Here is a 26,751-nt window from a genome sequence, read left to right on the forward strand (position 1 = left end):
TACACCTTTTTCTGTTAAAATTACACTTTTTTCCATTAAAATTACACTTTTTTCTGTTAAAATTACACTTTTTTTCAGTTAAAGTTACACTTTTCTCCATTAAAATTACACATTTTTCTGTTAAAATTATACTTTTCTCCATTAAAATTACACTTTTTTCTATTAAAATTACACTTTTTTTTCAGTTAAAATTACACTTTTCTCCATTAAAATTTCACCTTTTTCTGTTAAAATTACACTTTTCTCCATTAAAATTACACTTTTTTCTATTAAAATTACACTTTTTTACTGTTAAAGTTACACATCTATTAAAGATACCCTCTCAAGGACTAAATTTATACTCAATGGACAAAAGTTACACTATCAAAGGACTAAAGTTATACTCTCAATGGATTAAAGTTACACATTGAATATGGACTAGAGATTTATACTCTCAATGGACTAAAATTACCATTTAGTGGCCTAAAATTACACTTTAGTTGACTAAAATTACTCTGCTGGACTAAAATTACAATTTAATGGACTAAAGTTACACTTCTGGACTAATATTACAATTTAATGGACTAAAATTAGACTTTAATGAACTAAAGTTACACTTTTAAAAGACTAAAGTTACACTTATACATCACTCAATTTAAAATAAGTTGTGTTAAAATTTGAAAAAAAAAATGTCTCAAAAATTGACGTAAATATGCTTCAAAATTTCAAATTTATCGTAAAACGCAAAATTTGTCATAAAGTTGCTTCAAAATTTGAAATTTCATAATAATATCCGTCAAAACCGCTTTCTTTTTGTTAAAATTACACTTTTTTTCGTTAGAATTACACTTTTAAACAGTAAAAGTGTCATAAAATTTGTATAAACTTTCTCTCAATTTTTTTTTTTTGTAAAAACTTGAAAATATAAGAAGGCAAAAAATAATGTTAATTGGGTAGAATAATCAATTAGTAAATGTATAATTAAAACTAGAGAGAGAAAGTTGATTAATTAGTATATAGGAAACTAATTAGTGTTAAGTGTGTTTTGTTGCTTTCAATCTCAACCTTCCTTAGTGGAAGATCTAAGGGATGTAGAGAGGACTTAGGGACTCAAATATTTAGGTGGACTTATAAGAACTTGACTCTCTCTCTCTCTCTCTCTATATATATATATATATATATATATATATATATATATAGAGAGAGAGAGAGAGAGAGAGAGAGAGAGAGAGAGAGAGAGAGAGGTTCTCATAAGGCCCTTACATCTTATGAGTCCCTAAGTCCTTATAAGGACTTTAGGATGGAAGGGAGGGAGGGATGAGATTACATCTTGATGGAGGGCCACAAATCTCCCTCCCTAATCTCCCTCACTAATCATGTATAACTCCTTTCCTAATCTGTATAACTCCTTCCTCATTCTAATTCTTCCAACTCACTCACTCATTATTCATTATCTCACATTTCTCTTATCCCTCTTTCTCTCTCATTTTCCTCTCATTCTCTCAAAACAAAAAAAACCCAAATAAAAACAAACTAAAAAAAACCAAAAGAAAAACCAAAAACCAAAAAATAAACACAAATCCTCCCACCTTTACTCCCCCTTCACTCGGCGGCCAGATCTACGCCCACCACCATTCACCTCCTTTTCGCCTCCCACCGTCGCTGGCCCAACACCACCCCACCACACACCACACCACACACCACCCGACCCACCGTCTTCTCCATCCCGCATCTCCAGATTCGCTGCCACCGGAGACCGCTGCTCCTGCCGCCACCCCCTCCTCCTCGCTCCTCCTCCTGCCTCATCCACAACAACAACGCACCTGCTTCAATCTACTTTTTTTTCTTTTTTTTTCACCATATTTTCAGATCTCGGTATTGTTTGTCAAATTATTTTCATAATTTTTCAGTCGTCTTTTTTTTGGGTTGTTGGTGGGTCATATGAATGGTGTTTTGTTGTGGTAATGGTGGTGAGGTGGTGGTTTTTGGTGTTGGTGGTGCTATTTTAGGTGGGGTGGCTGTGTCGTGGTGGTAGGAGGTGGCTGTTGTCGTCCTCCTTCCCGCCGTCTCTCCTTTTCTACTTGTTTGTTTAAACTAAACCGTACATATTTTACATTACTCATGTAATGGTCCAACACTAACAATACCTCTTCCTAGCTTTATCATTTTTTCAAGCCCACTTTTTATTTTGGATTCTATCTGTTTGTTTTGGTCTTGTTTGTTGGTTTTTTTAAACTTTGGTTTTATTTTTGTTATTGTTATTGTTAGATTATTTGTGATTGTATTGTATTTTCTAATTTTTTATCTTTGTTTTAAATTTTTAATTTGTTATTTTTCAAGTTTCATATTTTGGGCTGAAGTTATACAATAATCAAAATAAAGTTATACTATTAACTTCTAAAGTTATATATTATATAAATTGAAGTTATACAAATTTTGGACTAAAGTTATATATCTTGTCTATTAAAGTTATACACTGCGTGCATTAAATTTATACACACGATATAAAATTTTTTGAAATTTAAATATTTTTTTTTTAGATCTGACGTTTTTTATTTCAATTATTGCAGATCTACCACTTTGCTTTGGTTTTTTATTTTACTTTTCGTGTTATTTCAGATTTTTTATATTTTATATCTATTTGGTTTGTATTTTTTATATCTATTTGGTTTTTATTTTTTGAGATTTGTTGATTTTTCCTTTTTAGATCTAGATGGTTTTTATTTTTTATATCTATTTGGTTTTTATTTTTTCAAAAATGGACTAAAGTTATACAAATATAGACTAAAGTTATACAAATATGGACTAAAGTTATACAAATGAGGACTAGAATTATACAAAAATTGACTAAAGTTATACAAATATGGACTATAGTTATACAAAAAAGGACTAAAGTTATACAAAAATGGACTAAAGTTATACAAATATGGACTAAATTTATACAAATATAGACTAAATTCTAACTAATTTATCGAAAATGACTAAAAGTTATACAAAAATAGACTAAAGTTATACAAATATGGACTAAAGTTATACAAATGAGGACTAGAGTTATACAAAAATTGACTAAAGTTATATAAATATGGACTAAAGTTATACAAAAATGGACTAAAGTTATACAAAAATGGACTAAAGTTATACAAATATGGACTAAAGTTATACAAATATAGACTAAATTCATACAAAAAGTACTTATATAAATTCCAATTAATTTATCGAAAATGGACTAAAGTTATACAAAAATGGACTAAAGTTATACAAAAATGGGCTAAACTTATATAAATAAGGAGTAAAGTTATACAAAAATGGGCTAAAGTTATATAAAAATTGACTAAAGTTATACAAAAATGGACTAAAGTTATACAAAAATAGACTAAAGTTATACAAAAATGGACTAAAGTTATACAAATATGGACTAAAGTTATACAAAAATTGGACTAAAGTTATACAAAAAATTGACTAAAGTTATACAAAAATTACACACATTCCTACTGGAGTTATACATTCATTGAGTAGAAGTTACTCATATCGTTACTAGAGTTATACATTTACTGAGTATAAGTTATACATTTACTGAGTGGTGTTATACGTTTAGTCCATATTTGTATAACTTTAGTCCATTTTTGTATAATTTTAGTCCATTTTTGTATAACTTTAGTCAATATTTGTATAATATAACTTTAGTCCATTTTTGTATAACTTTAGTCCATTTTTTTTGTATAACTTTAGTCCATATTTGTATAACTTTAGTCCATTTTTGTATAACTTTAGTCCATTCTTTGTATAACTCTAGTCCACCAAACTACCACCACAAAACGAGATAATAAAGTTATTTTTTCAAAAGATTAAAATTAACTTATTATATGAGATTTATTTTACCCAAAATCTTAAGAAAAAAATGTAAAAAAAAGCGAGAATTGAGAAAATAGATAAAAAGACAAGAATAAACAAAATAAAAGACAACAAAAATAACAAATGAAAAAAACACAACAAAAATAACGAATGAAAAAAACAACTCAAAACATAAAAATAACATCAAAACGAAACAAAAAAAAAACGCTATGGCGGCGGTGGGGTTGGCGGCGGCGGTGGCTGTGAGACGGTGGGTCGTGGCGGTGGGTGGTGTCGGGTGGGGTGGTGGTGTAGAGGAAGAGAATTTTTTTATTTGTTTGGATTTTTGATTTTTTGGGTTTTTGATTTTTTTGGGTGTTTTGGGTTTTTTTTATTTATTTGGATTTTTGGGTTTTTTATTTATTTGGATTTTTGGGTTTTATTTATTTATTTGGGTTTTTTTTGAGAGTTTGAGAGAAGAGAGAAATGAAATGTGTAAGATGAAAGAGAAATGGATGAGTGGAAAACAAATATATAGTAAATTAGTGATTAATTAGAGTGGATTAGTGAAGGAGGAGAGAGATGGTGAGATTAGCTATTAAACACACTTTTTTGGGGTTGATCTTGGCCATCCATTTTCACCATCCAATGGCCCTTAATAGAACTTATGGACTCAATACATATAGGGTCGAGATCCGGTGAGAACCACCCATATAATGAGAACCATGAGAACCACTAATAATACTACAATCCAATAATACACACGCTGTGTATTATCTCAAACAAATCAAATTTTTTCGCGCGTCCCTCCCAAACCCACCTAATCTCAGTCATTTTTAAATTTTGCTTTCTCTCTCATCATTCTTTCTCTCTCTCTTCAACTCATCTGTCGACTATTAAAATCTTCCGCCATCGCCTCTTCGTTAATCAAACCTTAACTTTCTCTACAATCGAACGATAAATTCTTCGACAATCAACCTTTTGACGCTGCTTCAATCAATGACGCCTTTAAATTCGAGGTAAAATATCGATCTTTATGATTATTTGTTGTGAAATTAGTTGATTCAGTCGATTAAATTAGATTGTTCGTGAAATTAGGGATTGATTAACTGATTAGAATTCTGAATTGAACAATTATGCTTCTGAATTTAGGATTTCGTCAATTAAATTGGGGAAACCGAGAAATTAGGGTTAGGGGATTTGAGAAATTTGTTGAAACCATGAAATTAGGGTTTGATTCATCTCTTAAGTTTCTGGATTGATAAATCATGCTTCTGAATTTAGGGTTTCATGAATTAAATTGGGGAAACTGGGAAATTAGGGTTGGAGACCGTTTATGTGCATCAAAATCTTGTTTATGTGCATCCAAATTCCTGTTTAGGTGCATCAAATTCCTGTTTAGGTGCATCAAAATGTGATTTTGTGAATCAAATTGGCTTAATTGAGAAATTAGGATTTCATGAATTAAATTGGGGAAACTGAGAAATTAGGGTTGGAGACCGTTTATGTGCATCAAAATCTTGTTTATGTACATCCAAATTCCTGTTTATATGCATCAAATTCCTGTTTATATGCATCAAATTGGCTTAATTGAGAAATTAGGGTTGGAGAAATTGTGAAATTGCCTACATTTGTTAAAATCAGGGACTCAATTTCATGAATTATACTGTTGTATTGTTGCTTATTTAATTTTTGACATTTCTTGTTGCAGCAATAATGACAAAGACAACTCCTCAATACTATCACAAACTTCTTCAAATGTCATTACAAATGAAGGAGCGAATGTTGAAGCTAATGCATGTCAGCCTATATTAGAAATATCTGCAATAGCAGTTGAACATGATGTTCCTGAAGTTGTGACTTTCGAATTTGTTGAAGGTACAATTCTATTCATCCTGGTAGTTGCTTGATGTTTTCAGCTTTTTAAAGGTACATTTCATATGCTTTTGTATCCCTCACCTTTCTTACTTTAATTGCACCACATATGCAGATATCATAGTAGAGGAGGCAGAGGACGAGGAGGCAGCAGAAGGTTCTTCAAGCAACACGAATCGGGTTTTTGAGTGTCTCAACCATCTTAAGCCTGTTATTGGTATGCTATTCGATAAGCTTGAACTAGGTGTTGAGTTTTATGAAGCATATGCAAAAGAATGTGGGTTTGTGACCAGATTAAGCTCACAAAAGTCTAAAAATGGTGTCGTTACGCATAAAAAAATTGTGTGTAATAAGGCTGGAGTATGTGAAGCGAAAGGGAAAAATCACAGGAGGCAAAGGACCAGGATAGAATGTCCTTCTTGTATTAAATTTAAGCGAATTTTGGAGGAAGGTCCTGATATGGGTAAATACCAAATATATGATTTTCATGAAGGTCATAATCATATGCCACAAACACCATCAACAATGGTACATTTGACACAAACGAGAGAGTTGAATGTAGTTCACACAAAAATGATAATTGACAACTCCAAAAATAACATAGTTCCAGTTAAGTCGTACAGGTTGTTCAAGGAGTATGTTAGAGGTTATAGGAATGTGGGTGCGTCATTGGAAGACTTTAAAAACTTTTCTAGAGATATCAAAAATTATTTATCAGAGGGGGATGCTCAAATGCTTATCGAGCATTTTATGAAGATAAAACACATGTGTCCATCTTTTGATTTTGATTTTGAGGTAGACGAGATAGGTCGATTGTCACATGTGTTTTGGGCTGACCCTATTAGTATTAAAAACTATTTGCTATTCGGGGACATGACCTCTTTTGATACGACCTTTAGAAAAAACAAGTATAGGATGATATTTGGTCCTTTTACAGGGGTGGATAATCATAAGAGATGTGTGACCTTTGAGGCTGGACTTATTATAAATGAGAGTAAGGAGTCCTTTGCTTGGCTATTTACGAAATTCGTAGAGGCTATGGGGGGTCGTCATCCAGTTTGTATGATAACTGATGAAGATGCGGGGATAGAAGAAGGAATGAAATTAGCCTGGAAAGACAAGGTGCAACACAGATATTGCATGTGGCACATACTAAAAAAGTTGCCTGAGAAAGTAGAGCCTGTAAGCGGTTCCCTCCGGTCCGTTCCCGGGTTGGGTATGTAAAGATACTGAGTTCCTGAAGAAGATAAACCGATGTGTTTGGAGCGAAGATGTGGAGCCGCCTGAATTTGAGGAAAGGTAGACAACAATAGTTGAATCTCATGGGTTGTCGGATAACGAATGGCTTAAGGAGAAGTACAACATTAGAAATATGTGGGTTCCAGCTTACTTTCGTGATCTGTTTTTAGGAGGCTTGATGAGAACGACCTCCAGGTCAGAGTCAGAAAACCACTTTTTCAGCAACTTCACTAATCCTAATTTAACCCTAGTTGAGTTTTGGATGAGATTTGAGAGTGCAATGGATGCTCAAAGATGGACTCATTCGAAACTTGTTGCACAATAAAAAAACTCCTTCCCCCAGTTGTCGACTCCATTAGCCCTAGAAAAGCATGCATCAGAAATCTACACTCCAACAATTTTCGGCGAGTTTCAAAAGGAAGTCGAAGCAGCTTGCTATTCATGTGGTGTTGGGGATAAAGAAAAAGATAAAACCTATCCAATTCTATACACAGATATCATAGATCAAGTTCGAAATAAAACGTATAAGGTTGGTTTTAAGAAGGATGATGTTTCAGTCGTATGCACATGCAAGAAGTTTGAAAGACATGGAATGCTCTGTCGACATGCTCTGTGTGTCTTTAAAGATCGGGGAATTCAGAAAGTTCCAAGTGACTACCTGCTTAGTCGGTGGAGCAAACTAGCAACCCGCCACCCAATCGTCGGCCCTAATGGCCATTGTTGCGATTGTACATCAATGGATGTACAGAAAAATAAAGTTGCCGAGTTATGGTCAGAGTTGTTTACTTGTGTGGCACTTGTTGAACAGAGTCCTGGGCATTGTGATGAGTTGCTTGGAATTTTGCGTGAGTTCAAGGAAAGGGTAAAAATTACCCCTGATGAAAGTGGAAATACTGGTATTGCAAAGGTAAAGAATGCTGAAATTGGGATGCTTTTAGGAACAAACATTCCTAGTGAGATTAAGGTTTTTCCTCCAAGGCAGTGCAAAAACAAAGGCTTAGGAAAAAGGCTGATCTCACAAAGAGAACGAGCTGGGGAAGTGAACAAGAAAGCGCTAAGAAAATGCAGGGCCTGTGGGGAGATGGCGAACCACGACAGTAGGAATTGTGACCGAAGGACAACCGACAATGAGTAGAGTAATTTTTTGTTTTACCTTATTGAAAAATTCGGGAATTTTATTTTATTTGATAGATATTGGACATTTTCCTTATTTAATAATTCGGGACTTTTTATTTTATTTGATAGATGTTGGACTTTTTTTCTTAAAACGAATGAATGTAACACTTATAGAATGTAAAGCCTGAGTGTTCCTGTCACCATTATTTCGTGCACATACAACGGTATTTCATGCACATACACATGTATTCCATGCACAAAGAACGTTATTTCATGCACACATTATGCGAGTATCAAGAAACCTTACGGCGATTAATTTGATCTACCACTACATCCTTCTTTGCTACCACATCCCTAACCGTCAAAGTTAATAATAAAATTCCAAAATCTAAATTAAAATGCAACATTTTAAAAGTTCACTTGAGATTACTTTAAGATTTGACCTTGGACACATGATTTACATATTTCGTGCATGTACACTGTTATTTCATGCATGTGGAACAGTTTTTAATGCATTTACGATGTTTTCAGATTTCATTACAGTCTTTTCGTTGTCCAATTTTGAAAATTGTCTCTCGTTTTCGTTGCCTCGTGACATGTTCGTTATCCAATTTTGAAAATTGTTTCTCGTTTTCGTTGCCCCGTGACATGTTTTTAGAATTAGTCCAGAAACATGACTTCATGTCTTACTCGCCTTACATATTCCAAAATCTAATATGTACTTTCAAGACTTGTACTACATATTCCAGAATAAACTCCACAAGAATCTAATATTCCAGGGTCTACTCCCTTTGTACATCCCTCGACTCAAGGAATCAGATCAAAAAATGGCAATGTTTCGAATTTTGGATTAGGTCATCTGCCACTCCCTTTGCACATCCCTCGACTCAAATGTTTAGAAAATATCACCTAGTGATAATCTTACAAAAACGGGGGGGGGGGGGAAATCTTTATTACGTAAAAGTCACTCCGAGACAAAATCTAATGAAAAGAAGATTAAAATTAGGCAAAATTTAAATTAGGCATTCAAGGTTCTTTATATTTACCTTTCTCTTGTTTCGCTTCCATTTGTTGAGACGTGCAATCATACTCGTACCATATTCATCCAAATCCTACGTAAAAATTTTATTTGACAACAAATATTGAAATGCTTGAAATAAAATATACTGAATAATGTTTACAAAAGTTTGTTGAAAAATTTATACCTCGTAAGAACGCTTATCACTCCATGATGCTTGATAACACAAATTTTCTAGCTACTTTAACAAATAAACTCCACAAGAATACCCATTATTTTGTTGAGGCACTTGCACAACCTCCCACTGAAAAGTCTTGATCTCCAACAACCTTGTGTATCTTGGAGAGTCTCTTGCGATGATCTCCAAAGCAGGCAGGAGCTATACAAAAACAAGACAGTGAGTGATTGTGATTGTGGTATAAGGCTATTTAATGCACATGCAAGGGTATGTCATGCACATAGAAGGGTATTTCATGCACATAAAGATCACCAACAGTATTTTCATTCGACAATGCATTTTGGGCAGTCAAAAACTGTTGAGCAGCCTTCCGAATATAATAAGTGAGGGGTAACATGTTTTTGTTCAAAAACTAATAAATCATACCTGTTCAACTAAAATTTTTTGCCTGACTTCACGGCGCCTGGGCAGGTTGGAGTCGAGTATGAAGTTCATCCTTTTCCTAAAGTCAACAACGCATGCAAACCAATGTGATTTCTCCACACAATAAGGAAAGAAAGCCTAAAATATTACAAACTAGTCAAGTAGGATTTATCGACTTCAAATGGAAAAAAAATGCATTGGAAAAAAATTGCATGGAAAAAAAAGTAAGAGAATATTTATTTACCAGTTGGGTTGTGTTTAAATTGAGGGGCAAGTAGTCAAGTAGGACGTATTGACTTCGAAACCCCTTTTTACCGACAACTCCCTGAAATTTGAGAACATTTGTCAAAATTCTTTGTCATTTCAAAAACCAAAAACAAGCATTTGACACAATAAGGAATATGAATACCTTTATGATTGTCGGAAAATACACAACACTTGGGTTTTCGATTGTAGTACGAATACCAACAACATCAATAACCATATCCATTACCCAATTTCCTGGCAGCAAGGTCCGCAGCGCGTCTTGGGTAACTTGCAACCAATCGGTTTCTACAACGACCTCACTAATGATGCACAAGTTGCAATTAGATTAGAAAACACGGAACAACAGAGAGTGGACAAAAACTGAAGTTTTTAAAAAGCTGTATGGTTAGTTAGAACTTACTCCTTGTTCTTCTTATTATTCCGAATATAATTGATCAAATGTGCATCTGTATATGATAAATCATCATGTGGCGCTTGATTACTGAGAAAAGGGGAAAATAAAAGCTCCTTTATTAACATGGAAAAACGGAAAAACGGAAAACAAAGCTACTTAAGATTTCGCATTACCGAATCTGAACGCCATTCTTGTAAGCCTTTGCTGCAGCCGTCACTTGAAGTTTATAAGAGTTGTATCACCAAGTTAGAATTTCATTGCAAACCCTCACAACATAACGGTTAACATCAACTCTCTGAACAATAACAACAAAAGAAATCAACATCAGTGACTTCATATTTAATGCACATACAAGGAAAAGTTGAATTAAATAATACAGACTTACTCCCTTTACGACCCACCTTTGAACCTAAGCGTCCCTTAGCCCCGTTGTACATCTCCATATGACGCATGAGGTAGATTCCAGTATCATGCTCGACATCAACGGCAACGTGCGGAATATACAACTTAGGAATCAAAAGCCATGAAGACACCAAGTTTGGAATCTTACTTGAAAGCGTACCCAACAAGTTCTTGTGATAAAGGTAAAACAATGACAAGTAAATAATCTCTCACAAAAATTAGACGAAAATCAGGCACTTTATTGCAAAAAGATCTGAAGATATACCACAGGTCTAACATGGCGAGAATAGTCAGTTGACGGAGGCATCAATTGCATCACTTCTAACAGCTTCTTACTAACATGGTAACATAAGACAAATGACAAGGGTGTAACAATAGGAATGAAAACCTGTACGACATTGAAAACAAAGACAATAATGAAAAGAAAGACACTTAGTTGAGAATAACCATGGAAATGCGAAAATCTTGAAGGACTTACCAACTCCACGTCTGCAAATTTGACATCCAATGAGTCAATCTGTTCATTAAATTAGGTGATCCGTATTAGAGAATTAAAACTTGTAATAATTGGACACTTATTTGATGCATGTTCAGTGTTGTTTAATGCACCTAGATTGGTATTTCGTGCATCTACAAGATTATTTCATGCATTCGAAAGTCTAATGCGACCCAGGTTGAGAACGACCATGGAACACTTACGTCAGTTGTCTCTGTGATAAATAGACGGCAAGGGCATTTACGATTTCTAAATTTGTTGCCCTCATTCAAATAATCACACCACACAGAAATGACATCTGTATGAACTCGACGATCAAGAAGCAAACTCTTCATATGACTTCGTGTCAGAGTCTTGCCTGCATGACTAAATAAAACCTCCTATACGATTCGATAACATGAAACTTAGTGTTATACAAAGAAAATGTAATACATATATGCCGAATAAGATTAAAATATAGGAGAGTGATACATACTGTTCATCTAAGTCCTCTGAAAATGCATAGTCTCCTACCAGTTTTTCCGATCGACTCAAGTCACGAATCATGTCCACGTTTCTGATAAAGTAAGGTGACCGGTAAACATTCACTACCTCAACACACCTCTTAGGGAGCACCCTTCTACCAGCCACTTGCCTCTCAATGGCATAATCTGAGGGGGCAGCTGGAGAAGAGGGCTCAATTGGCGATTCGTCCAACGATACTTGAGAGGAGATAACTACAGGCGATGGTTAGGATGGTTGGGATGAGATCAGAATTGGCAATATTGGCGATAAAGGACAAACTACTGGAACAGACGTCGTAGTTGTTGTGCTTGAATGAGAAACACTTGAAGGAGCCTGCAACCTGGACTCAAAGAACTCTTGAGAGTTATATGGTGCATCATAACCACTAAAAAGGCTGAAAGACGGTCCTTCCAGAAGCGCCTTATCCCTCTTTTCCTTTTCCTTTTTTTCGTTCCACAAATTTTCATGATGTGAATCAAACACCTTGCCAACATGAGTGTATGCATTACTAAGGATCCCTTCTAATTCAGCCATGACAGTGGGATTGTCTAGAAACGCATCATCTGCACAACTCATGTCAACCTCCTCCTTCTTCAACTCCTCCTCCTCCACTTTACCCTCATCCTTCTTCAACTCCTTCTCCACTGCCACCTCCTTCTTTCTCTCCTTCAATTCATTCTCATCTTTCTCATTATCATTTTCCACTTCATCCTCCTCCATCTTCTCCATGGTAGCACCCTCCCTTTCACAATCAGCACCTTCCTTTTCACCTTCTTCTGTACTCTGCTGTGAAAGGGAAAATCCTTCAAATAAACAATCTGCCAACTTTGACATTTGCGTGACAGCCGGGAAAGCGGGAGCCTTACACTTAGCATTTCTATCTGCTTTGGTAAAGTCACCATAAATGTCAGCAAGTCGAATGGCTGTGCTTGCCAAAACCTTGATGGATTCTTTCCTCTCATCAACCGGTTCAGCTTCAAGTTCAGGTTCAGGTTGAGGTTCAGGTTGAGGTTGAGGTTTAATTTGAGGTTGAGGTTCGAGTTCGTAAACGTACGGTGCGGGTTCACGTTCATGTTGAGGTGCAACATAAGCAAATATGGGTTCAACAGAGCCCTTGCCAAAGCCACCCCCCTTCTGCTTCTCCAACTTAACCCTTTCTCTAATTTTCTCATCCGTCCAATTCGCTAATAAGGGAAATGATCGACGCACCGTTCTCGTCATGAATCGGTCCCTTAAAATAAGTTTTAGGGGAATTAGCTATAGCCGCCTTCCACGACATGACGTTGTTGATCATATGGGACCGTGCAAATTTGCACCAATTCATGTTAGGGATATCGGCGAGATTTGAAAGAGAGCTTAATATCCGAGGGCTTGGATGATCACCTACTACCTCTATCAAGAGAACATTGACGATATAGATGAGGAAATTCCTCTTGAAATCGTCTCCACCATCCCGTTGCTCCATCATATTATCTAAGAGAACCTTTTTCGTAATATCTGAGGTGGTAAACTGAGCCTTATACCTCTTGACAGCCTTTGTGTACTCCTTTTCCTTACAGAACATTCCAGCTGCAACAATGTCAATCGGTCCCATAGGAAGTCCAGTTGCAACGTGGACATCCTCATCAGAGATAACAAGCTTGCGGTTCATCAATGAACAATTGAACGGATTAAATGTCTCGACAATCCATCTGGCCAAATGGCCATTGATTTCTTCTGACTTAAGTTGTAACAACCCTCCGAACCCCATACTGTGTATGGCTTCAATTTGCTTTTCGGATGGCCCCAACTTGATGAAATTAGTGATCAAGGAATGACTCATCCGAGTGAGGAGAGGCTTATACTTGTCAGAACGCTTTCTTCTTTTTATACTTTGCGTTGGCTCTTTGCTTGTTGCTGCTGCTTTCCTCTTGTTCTTGTTAGGAGGCAACTCTGGTGCGACTTCGTCGTGAACTTTGGCTTTAACACGCGGACTCCGTTGCCGCGGTGAAATTTGTTCTGCCTCTGCGGCTGTAGGGTTTGGTTTGAGAGAATTATTTGTCAAAGTAGTCAGCATTAGTAAGGTAGCTTATTTCATGTATATACAAAATTGTTTTATGCACATAGATAGTTATTTGATGCATATACAAGGTTGGCTCATGAATTCATAAGACTATTGTACGCCAAACCAAACAGTGATTAGCTTCAGGAAGACAACTAATTTCATGCATGTACGAAGTTGTTTAATGCACATAAACAGTTATTTGATGCATATACAAGGTTGGTCCATGAATTCATAAGACTATTGTACGCCAAACCAAACAGTGATTAGCTTCAGGTAGACAGCTTATTTCATGCATGTACAAAGTTGTTTAATGCACATAAACAGTTATTTGATGCATATACAAGGTTATTTCAGGAAAACAGGATTATTTAAAGGGGCCCGGGTGTCCTAAAATGGGACGGGAAAAGGTTTAGGGTTGGATTAGGCGGACCGCTACCGCGCGGTCCGCCTAATCCAACCCTAAACCCTTTCCCTTGCTATTGTCATTCGAACACGAAAACCTAAGGACACCCTAGAAGGGGACGAGTGAACCCTTTTTTGGGGACGGGATTTTAAAAAGGGGCCCGGGTGTCCTAAAACGGGACGGGAAAGGGTTTAGGGTTGGAATAGGCGGACCGCTACCGCGGGTCCGCCTAATCCAACCCTAAACCCTTTCCCTTGCTATTGTCATTCGAACACGAAAACCTAAAGACACCCTAGAAGGGGACGAGTGAACCCTTTTTTGGGGACGGGATTTTTAAAAGGGGCCCGGGTGTCCTAAAACGGGACGGGAAAGGGTTTAGGGTTGGATTAGGCGGACCCTACCGCGGGTCCGCCTAATCCAACCCTAAACCCTTTCCCTTGCTATTGTCATTCGAACACGAAAACCTAAAGACACCCTAGGAGGGGACGAGTGAACCCTTTTTTGGGAACGGGATTTTTAAAAGGGGCCCGGGTGTCCTAAAACGGGACGGGAAAGGGTTTAGGGTTGGATTAGGCGGACCCACGGTAGCGGTCCGCCTAATCCAACCCTAAACCCTTTCCCTTGCTATTGTCATTCGAACAAGAAGAAAACTGCAAGGCATGGTTGTTTAATGCATATGGATTGCTTTTTGATGCATCTACAAGGCTACTTGATGCATTCATAAGGGTATTGCACCTTAAACCATCACCATTAATATTCGAACAAAGGACATATACTGTAAATCTTTAAAAGGGACAAGAAAAGGTAAACCCTCACCATTGTTGTTACCAGAAAGCATATCTGGTGTTACTTGCTCAGTAACTTTTGGTTGGATACGTGGACTTTGTCGACGTGGAGGAGGAATTTGTTCTGGCTTTGCAGCTGTAGTACCTGGGTTGGGAGGATTATCTGTCAAAGTAAGTAGGTTAATAAGGAAGCTTTTTTCAGGCATATACAGGGGTATTTTAATGCACTGAGATTGTTTTTTGATGCATCTACAAGGCTGTTCCATAGATCCAGAAACTTCATGTAATTATGAAACAATGAAAGCTCGATGATGAACAAAATAAGGAAAAGAAACTTCATTAATAAAACATATCATCCATACATGACAAAGCTTTACAACATTGAAAATGGAAAAACCCGACTACATAATTATACAAAGGTGGCTTAATACATGGAATTATACAAGAGTACCACAAAAGACTGAGAATAGGGCAACTTTAAGACCTGAACCGTTAAAGGCCTAAATACACAGACATCAAAATGTCAAAAACTGTCAAACTTGGGCAGTTGAGTTACATATAGAGGAAAAAACCGAAAAAAAGGCAAAGTGACCCGAGTTGCTAAGTCTGTTGAAATGGCAACTGCTATGTCACGTGCAGGAGATGGCGTGGCTAAAGCATGAAGCAACTCATTCACATGTGCACGTTCAGCGTCATCAAGAGCGTTAAGATGTTCTCTTTGGAAAATATTTTTCTCTTGTTGATGATGCAAGAGCAATTTAGCTGCCAAATCTTCAGTCATATAGCATTTGCATCTTTTATAAATTATTTTAGGACCCCTACGAACAATTCTTACACCATTGATATCATTGGTCCGTAGAGAAATGCCATATGCATGTTCAATGCAAGGTGCACTTGGGTGTATGAGAAAAAGCTGAGACCAATTCCTACAGACCAACGCCATATTTGCTTTATCTTCGTAAAAATCTAGTTGGTTAAATATGTTAGTCACTAGATCTTCATTATTGAAAACATCATCAAGTTGGGCTTGATAACAGTTGTCGGTAAGCTGAATTTTGTCTAAGGGAGCAAATGACAAACCCATAGCCTCTTTTTTTTCTCTTACGTAATTCTTGACAAAAAGTGCTTTATCTTCTTCAAAAATATTGACTACCCACCCCTTGCACCAATTGGCCATACTTGGCTATGTATAAGTAATTGACCAGTAAGAGAATGACCTACAAGCATCACAAATTGAACTCTCGAATGAAAAAACTAGAAATAGGAACTAGTAAGGAAAAGAGTACAAGCAGTCCGTCATTTGAAAATCACATAAAGCATGCAGAAAAACACTAAGATAAATTCATGAAATATCACATTAAGCAAGCAATACAGGTATTGCATCCAAGTTTAGAGAGAGCATTAAAATGTAGTCTATCATTATTTTGGGGTAAGGAAGGGATGAAACATAAAAACAGACAAAAGCTATGCATTTTCTTACAACATACTTTGGTCAACAAAGATCATTTAGAGTTGAATTTGTTGGGTTTGGTGGGAAATAATCTTTCACGGATCTACCTCCTTTTATTTGTGTAATTTTGACTGGTGTGTTTTTCTTCCTTGCAACAGTCTTTCGCCTCATATCTGTGAATGTATTGACTGATGTTAACACAGGTAAAAATATAAATTTCGGCCAATGCACAACCGAGAGCATTTAGATTTTGGAAAATATGCAGATTTTCCGAGTCAAGGGCCCTCTACTAACTAAGCATTGGCACCTTATCGACAATGAACCTACTGCTATTTTTAAAGTGACGCCGTGTTTGATGCGGACAGGGCCTTATTTAATGCACATTGAAAAATATTTTATGCACGCTGGACCTTATTTTATGCACGGACAGAGGACGGGTATCTTAAAACCTAAGCTTACTTGGCTAAAAAATACTGAAAACAACAAGCAACTACCAGCTCGACTATTCTTTCAGATCCTAACAATGTAGATCATTTAAAACCAAAAGACCCTCACAAAATACGCAAATTCAATTATTTAAAAGTACTTGAACAAGCAATCAGAATAAAAACTCACAAATCCGCAAATTCAATTATTAAAAATTACTTGAACATGCAATCAGAACAAAAATGCAGAAATCGCTAAACTATAAGCAACGTATAAACTCTGATTTTCTATGCAAATGTGTTCAATACATTAAAACTCTGAATTTCTATCCCGAATCTAAGAATTCATTATAGAATAACAATAAAAAGACCTTAATTAGGGAAATTACTGCAAATTAGGGTTAATAGTTGAATATGAATTGATGAATGTCGGGAGAATTGATGAATGTCGAAGGAAAAAATACATGCATGATAAAATTACAGTACAATCGCCATTATCCGAAGCATAGTACCTGAATTTGTAGGAATGAGATTGATAAATCTCGCGAAAATGCTGCTGATGAATGGATTGAACCGTAATATGAGAAGCAGATGATCGGATACGATGAAGGTAGGATAGAGATGTGCAGCGACGACGATCGGAGAAGACGAACGGAAATGGCGACGATCGGAAACGGGGATGATGAGGGTCGTAGAGAGAGAAGAAGATGAGTGAGAAAGGAGAAATTGGGAAATGAATGAAATTGAAGGGTTTGGGGAGTTGAGCGCGTAAAATTTTAATATTATTAATATTATTAGTATTATTAATTAGTAATGTTAATATTAGTAGTATTATTAGTGGTTCTCATTGTTCTCATCATCCTAGTGGTTCTCATATGATCCCGAATATATATATATATATATATATATATATATATATATATATATATATATAGCATCAACAATGTTAAGGAAAGACTACTCTTACCCTTTTATTTGTTTTTCATGACTTTTTTTTTAATGTTGATCGTTGCTTAATTGAATCTTAACCGTATACATATTTCTATAATAATTGTAACTAATTTACCTTTACGCCTCATTCAAATCTATTTTAGTACTCGTGGTACCATTTTTACTTTAAGTTGTATAACAATCGCACAATAAAGTTTTTCAAAACATTTACTCATTTGTCATAATATGATATTTCGATTCGCAAATTAGCAGCAACTTTCTTTATCTTTTAATACTCCTTGAAAAATAGATATCAAACTTTGTACTTATCAATAATTTGTAAATATCTTATTTGAAATTTGATTAATATACTTTTATATAATGACAAATAATGTAAATAATATAATAATAAATTATCAATAGAAGTTGCAGTGTATTGTGAGGGAAATAACTTTAAAATTAGTAGGAGAAATACATATGACATTTGAAAAATAAACTTCGTATTATGTATAATTAAATATGACATTAGCAATAACAAAAGACCTAGGGGCATATTTCAGCGTTCATTTTACTCTTTACATGAGTAAATTCCATGTAGTACGTATTATGCATGCACATTTGTCACAATCCTGTTCGGCATAGGGCCTTTTAGCCTCATAATACCTCATTTTTTTAATCGAAAGTTGTTATAAAATTGGATATTATAAATATATCAAAGGTTTTTTTTCCTTTTAATTTAATAAAAAGTGAACAAATACTAATGAATAATTTTTTAATATTAATAAATCGGAAAATTCACGTGGTACCCTCGAACTTTTACATTTTGCACATGGTACCCAACTTTTTAAGTTTGTGTACATTATATCCTCCATGTTTGATTTTTATGCACAACATACCCTTTTGTTGCTGTAAAAAACCTCAATTGCGCATAACTCCTAGACCGGAATTCAGAATCGACCAATTTTATTTTCTTAAAATGATCATCTCGTCATAATCTACGATTTGTGACAAAAAAATTGTCGACTGACATTTTATAGGGTTTGTTTTAAAGAAAATCTCAAATCAACCATTTCTTGGATCTTAAATTTCCGAATGACCATTTTCGTTTTATCAATTTATAGATCTCGAAGAAGTAATCAGTTTGAAGAAAAAAAATTAGTCAATTCCAATTTCTGGTCTATAATTTATGATTAATGAAAAATTTTAAAAACGATAAAAAGGCATGTTGTGCTTGAAAATCAAATTTCAAGGATATTATGTGCACAAACTTAAAAAGTTGGGTACCACGTGAAAGATGGCAAAGTTTGAGGGTACCACGTGAATTTTTCGAAGAAATAACTTGTAGATAATTAATTTATTTTCTATTTCTAATAATTAAATTGTAAAATAATTAATTAATTCTCATTTCTGATAGGAAAGTTATATTCCTAATTATAATAGCAAATTTTTAAATAATTATTATCTCCTGATTCTAATAGTATAATTAGAAAAAAAAAGACTTAATAAATTGTTAATTTATTTCTTGTTTCCAATAGGAAAATGGTAAAATAATTAATTAATTCTCATTTCTAATAGGAAAATTAATTTATTTCCTAATTATAATAGAAAATTTTTAAATAATTATTATCTCCTAATTCTAATAGTATAATTAGGAAAAAAAGCCTTAATAAATTATTAATTTATTTCCTAATTCTAATAGAAAAATGGTAAAATAATTAATTAATTCTCATTTATAATAGGAAAATTATATTCCTAATTATAACAGAAAAATTGTAAATAATTTATTATCTCCTAATTCTAATGCTAATAGTATAATTAGAAAAAAAAGCCTCCTTTAATTACATATATTGATTTTCCTAGCCCTGTGGACATAGCTATCATATTGATAGTGAACCACGTAAATTCTTGTGTACGTTATTTTGCTATTGTTTTTGCATCGTCTCAACACGGTTCCGCGCATAACAATTGGTATCAGATCTAGGTTGTTTGATCTGGGAGAGTTGATGACACAACAGTTAGATACAAAGATCGACGGATTTATGAGAAGGAATAATTTCGGACTATGGCAGATAAAGATGAGGGCTTTGCTTAAGCAGCAGTGTATTTGGAGATCGTTGACGTCGGGTTTCTCCACAAATGTGACAAAGACTACTGCAGGGGCAATAGCGGGTGCTGAGCTGTCAGTCACAGAAACTGAGGATCCCGAGTTGGTAACAATGGAGGAAAGGGCTCATGCTACAATCTTATTATGTCTGGCAGACGACGTTATTACAGAAGTTGCAAGTGCGGAAACTGTAGCTGGCTTGTGGGCAAAATTGGAGAGTTTTTATATGACTAAAACACTCACCAATAAATTGTTATTGAAACAACATTCGTTTGGTCTCAGAATGCAAGCAGATATGTCACTTCGGGATCATCTAGATAAGCTTAACTCTATCTTACTAGATCTACGTAATTTAGATGTTAAGATAGAAGATGAGGATGCTGCGCTTATTTTGTTAGTTTCTTTACCATTATCATATGAGAACTTTGTAGAGTCACTTGTGGTGGGTAAGGAGACTTTGACCCTAGAGGAGGTGAAGTCGTCGCTTCACACTAGGGAGTTACGCCATAAGGCAACTAATGTTGTGGTAGATAATCAGGCTTTGGGATTGGTTGCTAAAGCTGAAAATGAAACGGTTCAGACTGGAGGGAAAAAAGAAAAAGTCTTATAGGCCTAAGTCAAAGGAACCAAGTTCTAGTGATTATTGTCATAACTGTGGGGAAAAGAGTCATTGGAAGTTAGAATGTCCTAAGCCAAAGAAGGGAAATTTTGCTTCTTTTGCAGCTGCACAACAATAAAAAAGGTGATTACGACTCTGAGGATGACTTAGCATTGGTGGTCCAAGAAAAGAAGCATTTAGGTGATAGATGGGTTCTTGATAGTGGATGAACATCTCACATGTGTTCTAAACGGGGGATGTTTCTTACATATAGTCATCATAGGAGCACTGTTACCATGGGTGATGGAGCGGTTTGTGAGGCTGTTGGAGTAGGATCCGTGAAATTTCTAATGCATGATGGGAAGGTTAGATATCTCAAGGGCGTAAGGCATGTTCCACAACTGAAGAGTAATCTTATTTCTCTTAGAATGTTAGACCGAAGGGGTTTTCGCTTTCACGGAAAAGGTGGAGTATTGAGTGTGTACAAGGGTCCATGAGAGTTGCTTCGTGGTGTGAAGTCAAGTGTAGGTAACTTGTATCTTTTACAAGGTAAGACATTGACTAGGGGGATGTCACCTTCTAAACATTGTGGTAATGTAGAGGTGAGTCATACTAGGCCTGTTGGTCTAGAGGGATTGAATCTTGCTTCTGGTTTGATAATTGCTGATGTCGAAAGTGAGGTGGATCTTGCCGAGGCTCTAGTGGTCGATGGATCACGATCATCAAGAAGAAGTTCAACAACCGGATTGAAGAGTCCGTCTTGCGTTGAGGATGATTGGGTCAATGGGAAGGTGGAGTTACGGGATACTCCTAAAGGTCGGGTTGATAAAACAGATCATCAAGAAGAACAACAAAGAGTCTTTTAATTGCGGAGTAGTATGATAATGTGTTTATACCTTTGGGAGAGTCAATGTCATGTTCTAAGTTGTATAGGAGGTGACCAAGATGGTGGGGCAAGTAAACTTACCGGTCAATCTATTAGAGTTTCCTATGGATGGGTTTGAGGTTATCGTCGGGATGAACTGGTTGGGCAGGTATGAGGCTAAGATATATTGTCGGCAAAAGAGGGTGTCTTTAAAAGGGCCTAAGGGAGTCAAAGTGTCATATAGGGGGTTCTTGGTAAAACCTAAGATGAAGTTGATCGCAGTAATGACTTTAAAGTCGTGTTTGAGGAAGAAGTAGTGTCCTTTAATCCTTTGTCATGTGAGGGATATGCGTGTAGAGGAGCCATGAGCATTTGACATACCAGTGGTTGGGGAGTTTGGTGACGTTTTCCCAGATGAGATACCGGGGTTACCTCCTAAGAGGGACATCGACTTCAGTGTTGAACTCAAACCGGGGACGGGACCTATATCTAAAGCACCGTACTGGATGGGGCTTAAAGAATTGGAAGAGTTGAAGAAGCAGCTGGATGGGTTGCTAGATAAAGGGTACATCCGACCTAGTGTATCACCTTGGGGTGCACTAGTTTTGTTTGTGAAAAAGAAAGACAGGAGTATGAGGCTATGCATCGACTATACGGAGTTGGACCATGTCACCGTGAAGAATAAGTATCCTTTGCCAAGGATTGATGATCTTTTTGATCAGTTGAGTGGTGCGGGAGTGTTTTCTAAGATCGATTTGAGGTCGGGTTATCACCAGTTGAGGATAGTAGATGAGGATATTCCAAAGATAGCTTTTCGGTCGCGGTATGGTCACTATGAGTATGTAGTGATGCCTTTTGGGTTGACTAATGCACCAGCAGTATTCATGGATCTTATGAACCAGATCTTCTGTCCGTTCTTGGATAGGTTTGTGGTTGTCTTTATTGATGACATCTTGGTCTACTCTAAGACTAAGGAGGTGTTGGAGTATGTGTCCTCAACAATAGTGCGATCACATGTCTAAATCTCATATTAAGAATACGTAAGGGATGATTCATTTATATAGTTGATGTGACCATAATTAGCGCATATTTAGCCCCCGAATTAGCCTTGTTCCCATGCTTTTTAGTGCATATTTGGGTCATTTATTATCTTTAGTTCTTTGTTTTTCATATTCTTTGAGATTTTGATCCCTTGGTAGGAAAGGAGTAAGAATCTTGCATTTTCATGGCAAAACGAGACTAAATTGATCGAATCCAATGACCAAGGATCAAGGAGAGACAAGATTAGAATGCCTTTGTACATATTATAGTAGATGAGCAATGTTGAGAAAGGATCCTTGAGTCCCCAAGGAAATCCCCAAGGATTTTATGAAGAAAAGGGAAGAAAAGAAGAAGAAATGTTGTGAGGCACAATCCGTGCGGATTGTCTACAATCTGGCCATCCTCCACATGCACAATCCGTGCGGTTTCATCCCAAGACGCTCGGGTTTGCCACCACCAGAATCCGCTCGGATTCACCTGAAGCCGCCCGTTTTCCACCGCCTGAATCCGCCCATCCCGACTCCAAAACGCACGGATTCCTGTACAGCACAATTTCGTCTTATAAGATATAACCCAACTCAATCCCGCCTGAGCAATTTCGTCTTGTACAATCTAATCGATTCGGCTCCGGGACCCAAACTTTCCTAGGATTGTAAGATATAACCCAACTCAATCCATCACAACAATAATTGCTTGCTTATAATTTGAGAACATGTTTGTATGATCAATTCCCATGATTCCCCTATGACCCCATGACACCCTAGTGCTTTTTATCAATTGTTTACAACCCTTTTAATTCATCTTGCTTGTTTATTTTCATTGCCATTTTAGTTAGTGACCTTCTACATCAACCCAAATTGTGACACCCCTAAGACACCACTAGTTTCAATAGAAATCTCATCTCAATTCCCGTCCCTTGGGATCCGACCTTTACTTGCCTCTTTACTAATTGTATAGTTGTTTGTGAAGCTATAAATTGTGTTTTGATTCGGACGTGACCCAACGACCACAGCTATTTAATTGTGAACACGAAACGGACCGATCAATAGTCAACTGATCAACATTAATTAGTAATGATCAGCTAACTAGAGCTAGACATTAATGTCATTTGACGATGGTGATCAGTTGATCCCTTAAGGTCACACCTAAAGGACAATTCCCTTAATAGACAAATTGATTAATTATATAACGATACAAGTTAATCATTTCCTTAAAATTGAACAATTCAATTGTGAGAGAGATTATTTATGTCTTATTGTAATTTGATTAAATAAGATTTTTTTTAGTAATTGAAATACTTTATTACTAAAAATGATTATTGTTTGTGAAACAATTGAGATAAGAATGAATGGTTAGTTATAATTACAATAAGTTGTGAATTATAATTAAATGACCCATTTTATTTAGGTGATCAAGCATCACTAGCCAATTTGTTGTATGTAAATTAATTAATTTATAAAATGATATTTATTTGATAAATATGCATTTAATTAATTAATAACATGTAACATACTACATGTGACATATTGTGTGACAAATGAAACGGTTAGTGCCATTCACTTGAGAAGTGGTACAAGGTATGAAGCACCAAAGAAGCAAGTTGAGGATGAAGTTGTGGAAGCTAGTGATAAGGAAGAAATTGTGCAAAACTCCAAAGATGGAGAATCATCAAAAGAAGAAATTTCAAAGAAAAATGAAGACAAGGTCAAGGAGAAGGAGCCCATTGTGATTAGACTTCCTTTTCCAAGTCGTCAAGCCAAGCCCAAATTTGATGACCAACTTGGAAAGTTTATGGAAATTGTGAAGAATTTGGAAGTCTCGATTCCTTTCACGGAATTAATCAATCACGTGCCGGCCTATGCGAAATACATGAAAGACATCCTCACAAGGAAGAAGTCGATCCGGAAACTTGAGACTATCGCCTTCACTAAGGTGAGTAGTGCTATACTTCAAGGGAGTTCACCTCCAAAACTAAAGGATCCGGGAAGCTTCTCAATACCGTGTACCTTTGCCGACACCACGATCAACAAAGCCTTATGTGATCTAGGGGCTAGTGTGAGTGTTATGCCGTACTCGGTGAGTAAAAGGTTGGGGATGGGAGAACTTAAATGCACCAATATCACACTCCAAATGGCCGATAGATCGACGAAGACACCATTAGGGATATGGGAAGATGTTCCCGTACGAATTGGGAAATTTTTCATCCCGGTGGACTTTGTCATTGTTGATATGGAGGAAGATTCCAACATTCAAATCATCATAGGAAGACCTTTCCTACACACCGCGGGTGCGGTGATTGATTTGAAACATGGTGAGCTCACTCTAAAAGTGGGAGATGAAAGCATAACCTTTAATCTTGACAAAACTATGAGAGATCCTCGTTTGCATGAACCGTGTTTCATAATTGATCATTATAGCCGGAAGGATGATAGGAAGAAGTCGGAACTCCAATGAAAGAAGAAAATTGAAGATGCTCCATTCAAAGAACAAGTGAATTGTGACAAGGAGAGCTTACAAAGCTCATCAAAATCAAGTAAAGAAGAAGAGGATGGCCTCATTGGCCAAGAGAAGAAATTGGAAGAGTTGTCTCCATCAAATCAAGAGATTTTCAATGATCAACTTAATGAAGTTTGTGGTCTTTGGGACGACGAATTTGATGGGATTTTTAATCCCTACATTGGTAATGCCATCGATCAAGACCGACAACAAGGGCCAAGGTCTATTGAAGAGCTTTATAATGACAATGAACAAGCTTTTGATTATTTCTTCAAGGTGTTGAGCAACATCAACAACACCTTGAACATGCCCCCTTGACATCGCATCAAGAATGAGAGTTTGGTGGAGTCCTCCCTAAAACACCGTTTGTAAATATTTCTAACTCTCTAACTCGCATTTCAATTCTTGTATTGCATTTTTTGTCATCTTTGGATTTTTATTTACTTTGATCAAGATAATTGTCATGTTTGAGAGAAGTGAGGGAGGGACTAATGATCTCAATTGATGTGTAGTGCTTTAGCTTAGTGTGGGGATGACAATTGCCTAGGCTATCCATGCCTTAGTAGTGCCCCCACAATGAAGAACACAAGATATGAAGAAGAATGGAAGAATGACAAGGGATACGCATTGTACACGGATGGAACTGAATCCAGGTACAAAGGGGTCGAATCCGAGCGGATTCAGGAGAATCCGCCCGTCTTCAGACAATCCGGCCGTGTTGGGTAGAAGACGCACGTCCCTCTGAGCTGAACTTTTAAAATATTTTTGACTGTAATCGAATCCGGGCGTCCTGAATTAAAATCCGTCCGTCTTTGAAAATCCGTCCGTCTTGAAAGGAAGACGCCCGTGTTCTTGGCTGAAGAAAACAAGCAAAATCCCTGTAAAGGAATCCGCCCGTCTTCTGTATAATCCGCCCGTCCCGTTTCTGCGAATACGAGCATCTTCACTTAAAGACGCCCGTCTTTAGGCGAGTTTTTCCCAACCCAGAAAAGGCAGAATCCGCCCGTCCCGAGCAGAAACCGCACGGATTGCCCCTGCAGTTCGAATTTTTCGGGCTTTATAAAACCCCTCCCACCTTCATTTCTTCATTTCTTCATTCATAACACTACCCAAAAACATCAAAATCCTCATCCTCCCCATCACAAAAACAAAATTCCTCAACTACATTCACCAAAATCAAATCAAAACATCCTTTTAACAACAAATCAATCACTCCTTTTTCAATAAAAAATCAAAACCAAGCACAAAATCTTCAACCTTTGAGTCGATTTTCGAATTCATAAAGGCAAAGCCTTTCACCTTTAAATCGATTTTGGTACACTACAAATTGAAGATTTTTCATTCTTTTCTTGGTTAATTCATCAATGGCAAGGACTAAGGGAGCAACAAACGCAACAAAGGCAAATGTACCAAAGGCAAAGACACTTTCATCAAGGCAAAAGGCTCTTCAAGCAAAGAAAGCATTGGCTATGGTGGTAGCAAACCCAAACTTGGAAGTACAACAACAACAACAACCTTCTATGAGAGCAACAACATCTACTACTCCGGAAATTGATCAACTTTTGCACTATCCGGAGGTAACTTTTATTTCCAAAACCCATAGAGACACTTTTGCCAAGTTTGCTAGAAAATCATTTCAATCCACCAAGTTTATTTGTGAAGATACCTTAGATAAGTTGGGTGTGCTTGAGCAAACTATAGCCTTTTTCAAAGCCATGGGGTTGGAGAAATTGTTTGAATCAAAAGAATTGACATACCCCTCCCTTACCTTGGAATTCTTGAGTTCTTTGAAAGTCAACAAAGTTGAGACTAGGGAGAACCTCGAGTTTCGTCTAGCTAATGTTAGTAGATGCATTTCCTTTAGGGAATTGGGTGAAGCTTTGGGTCT

The 26,751-nt window shown here is 36.4% G+C and overlaps 1 protein-coding gene across 1 annotated transcript; it reads left to right on the top strand.

Moving 5' to 3' along the window:
- The first annotated feature begins 7,660 nt into the window (after positions 1 to 7,660).
- LOC141641350 (uncharacterized) lies at positions 7,661 to 8,059 on the top strand. Its single transcript, XM_074450017.1, has one exon. It carries the CDS (start codon positions 7,661 to 7,663, stop codon positions 8,057 to 8,059), a length of 399 nt encoding a protein of 132 aa, XP_074306118.1.
- Positions 8,060 to 26,751: the final 18,692 nt, after the last annotated feature.

Source organism: Silene latifolia, chromosome 2, assembly GCF_048544455.1.
Source record: "Silene latifolia isolate original U9 population chromosome 2, ASM4854445v1, whole genome shotgun sequence".
In the NCBI taxonomy this organism is placed as follows: domain Eukaryota; kingdom Viridiplantae; phylum Streptophyta; class Magnoliopsida; order Caryophyllales; family Caryophyllaceae; genus Silene; species Silene latifolia.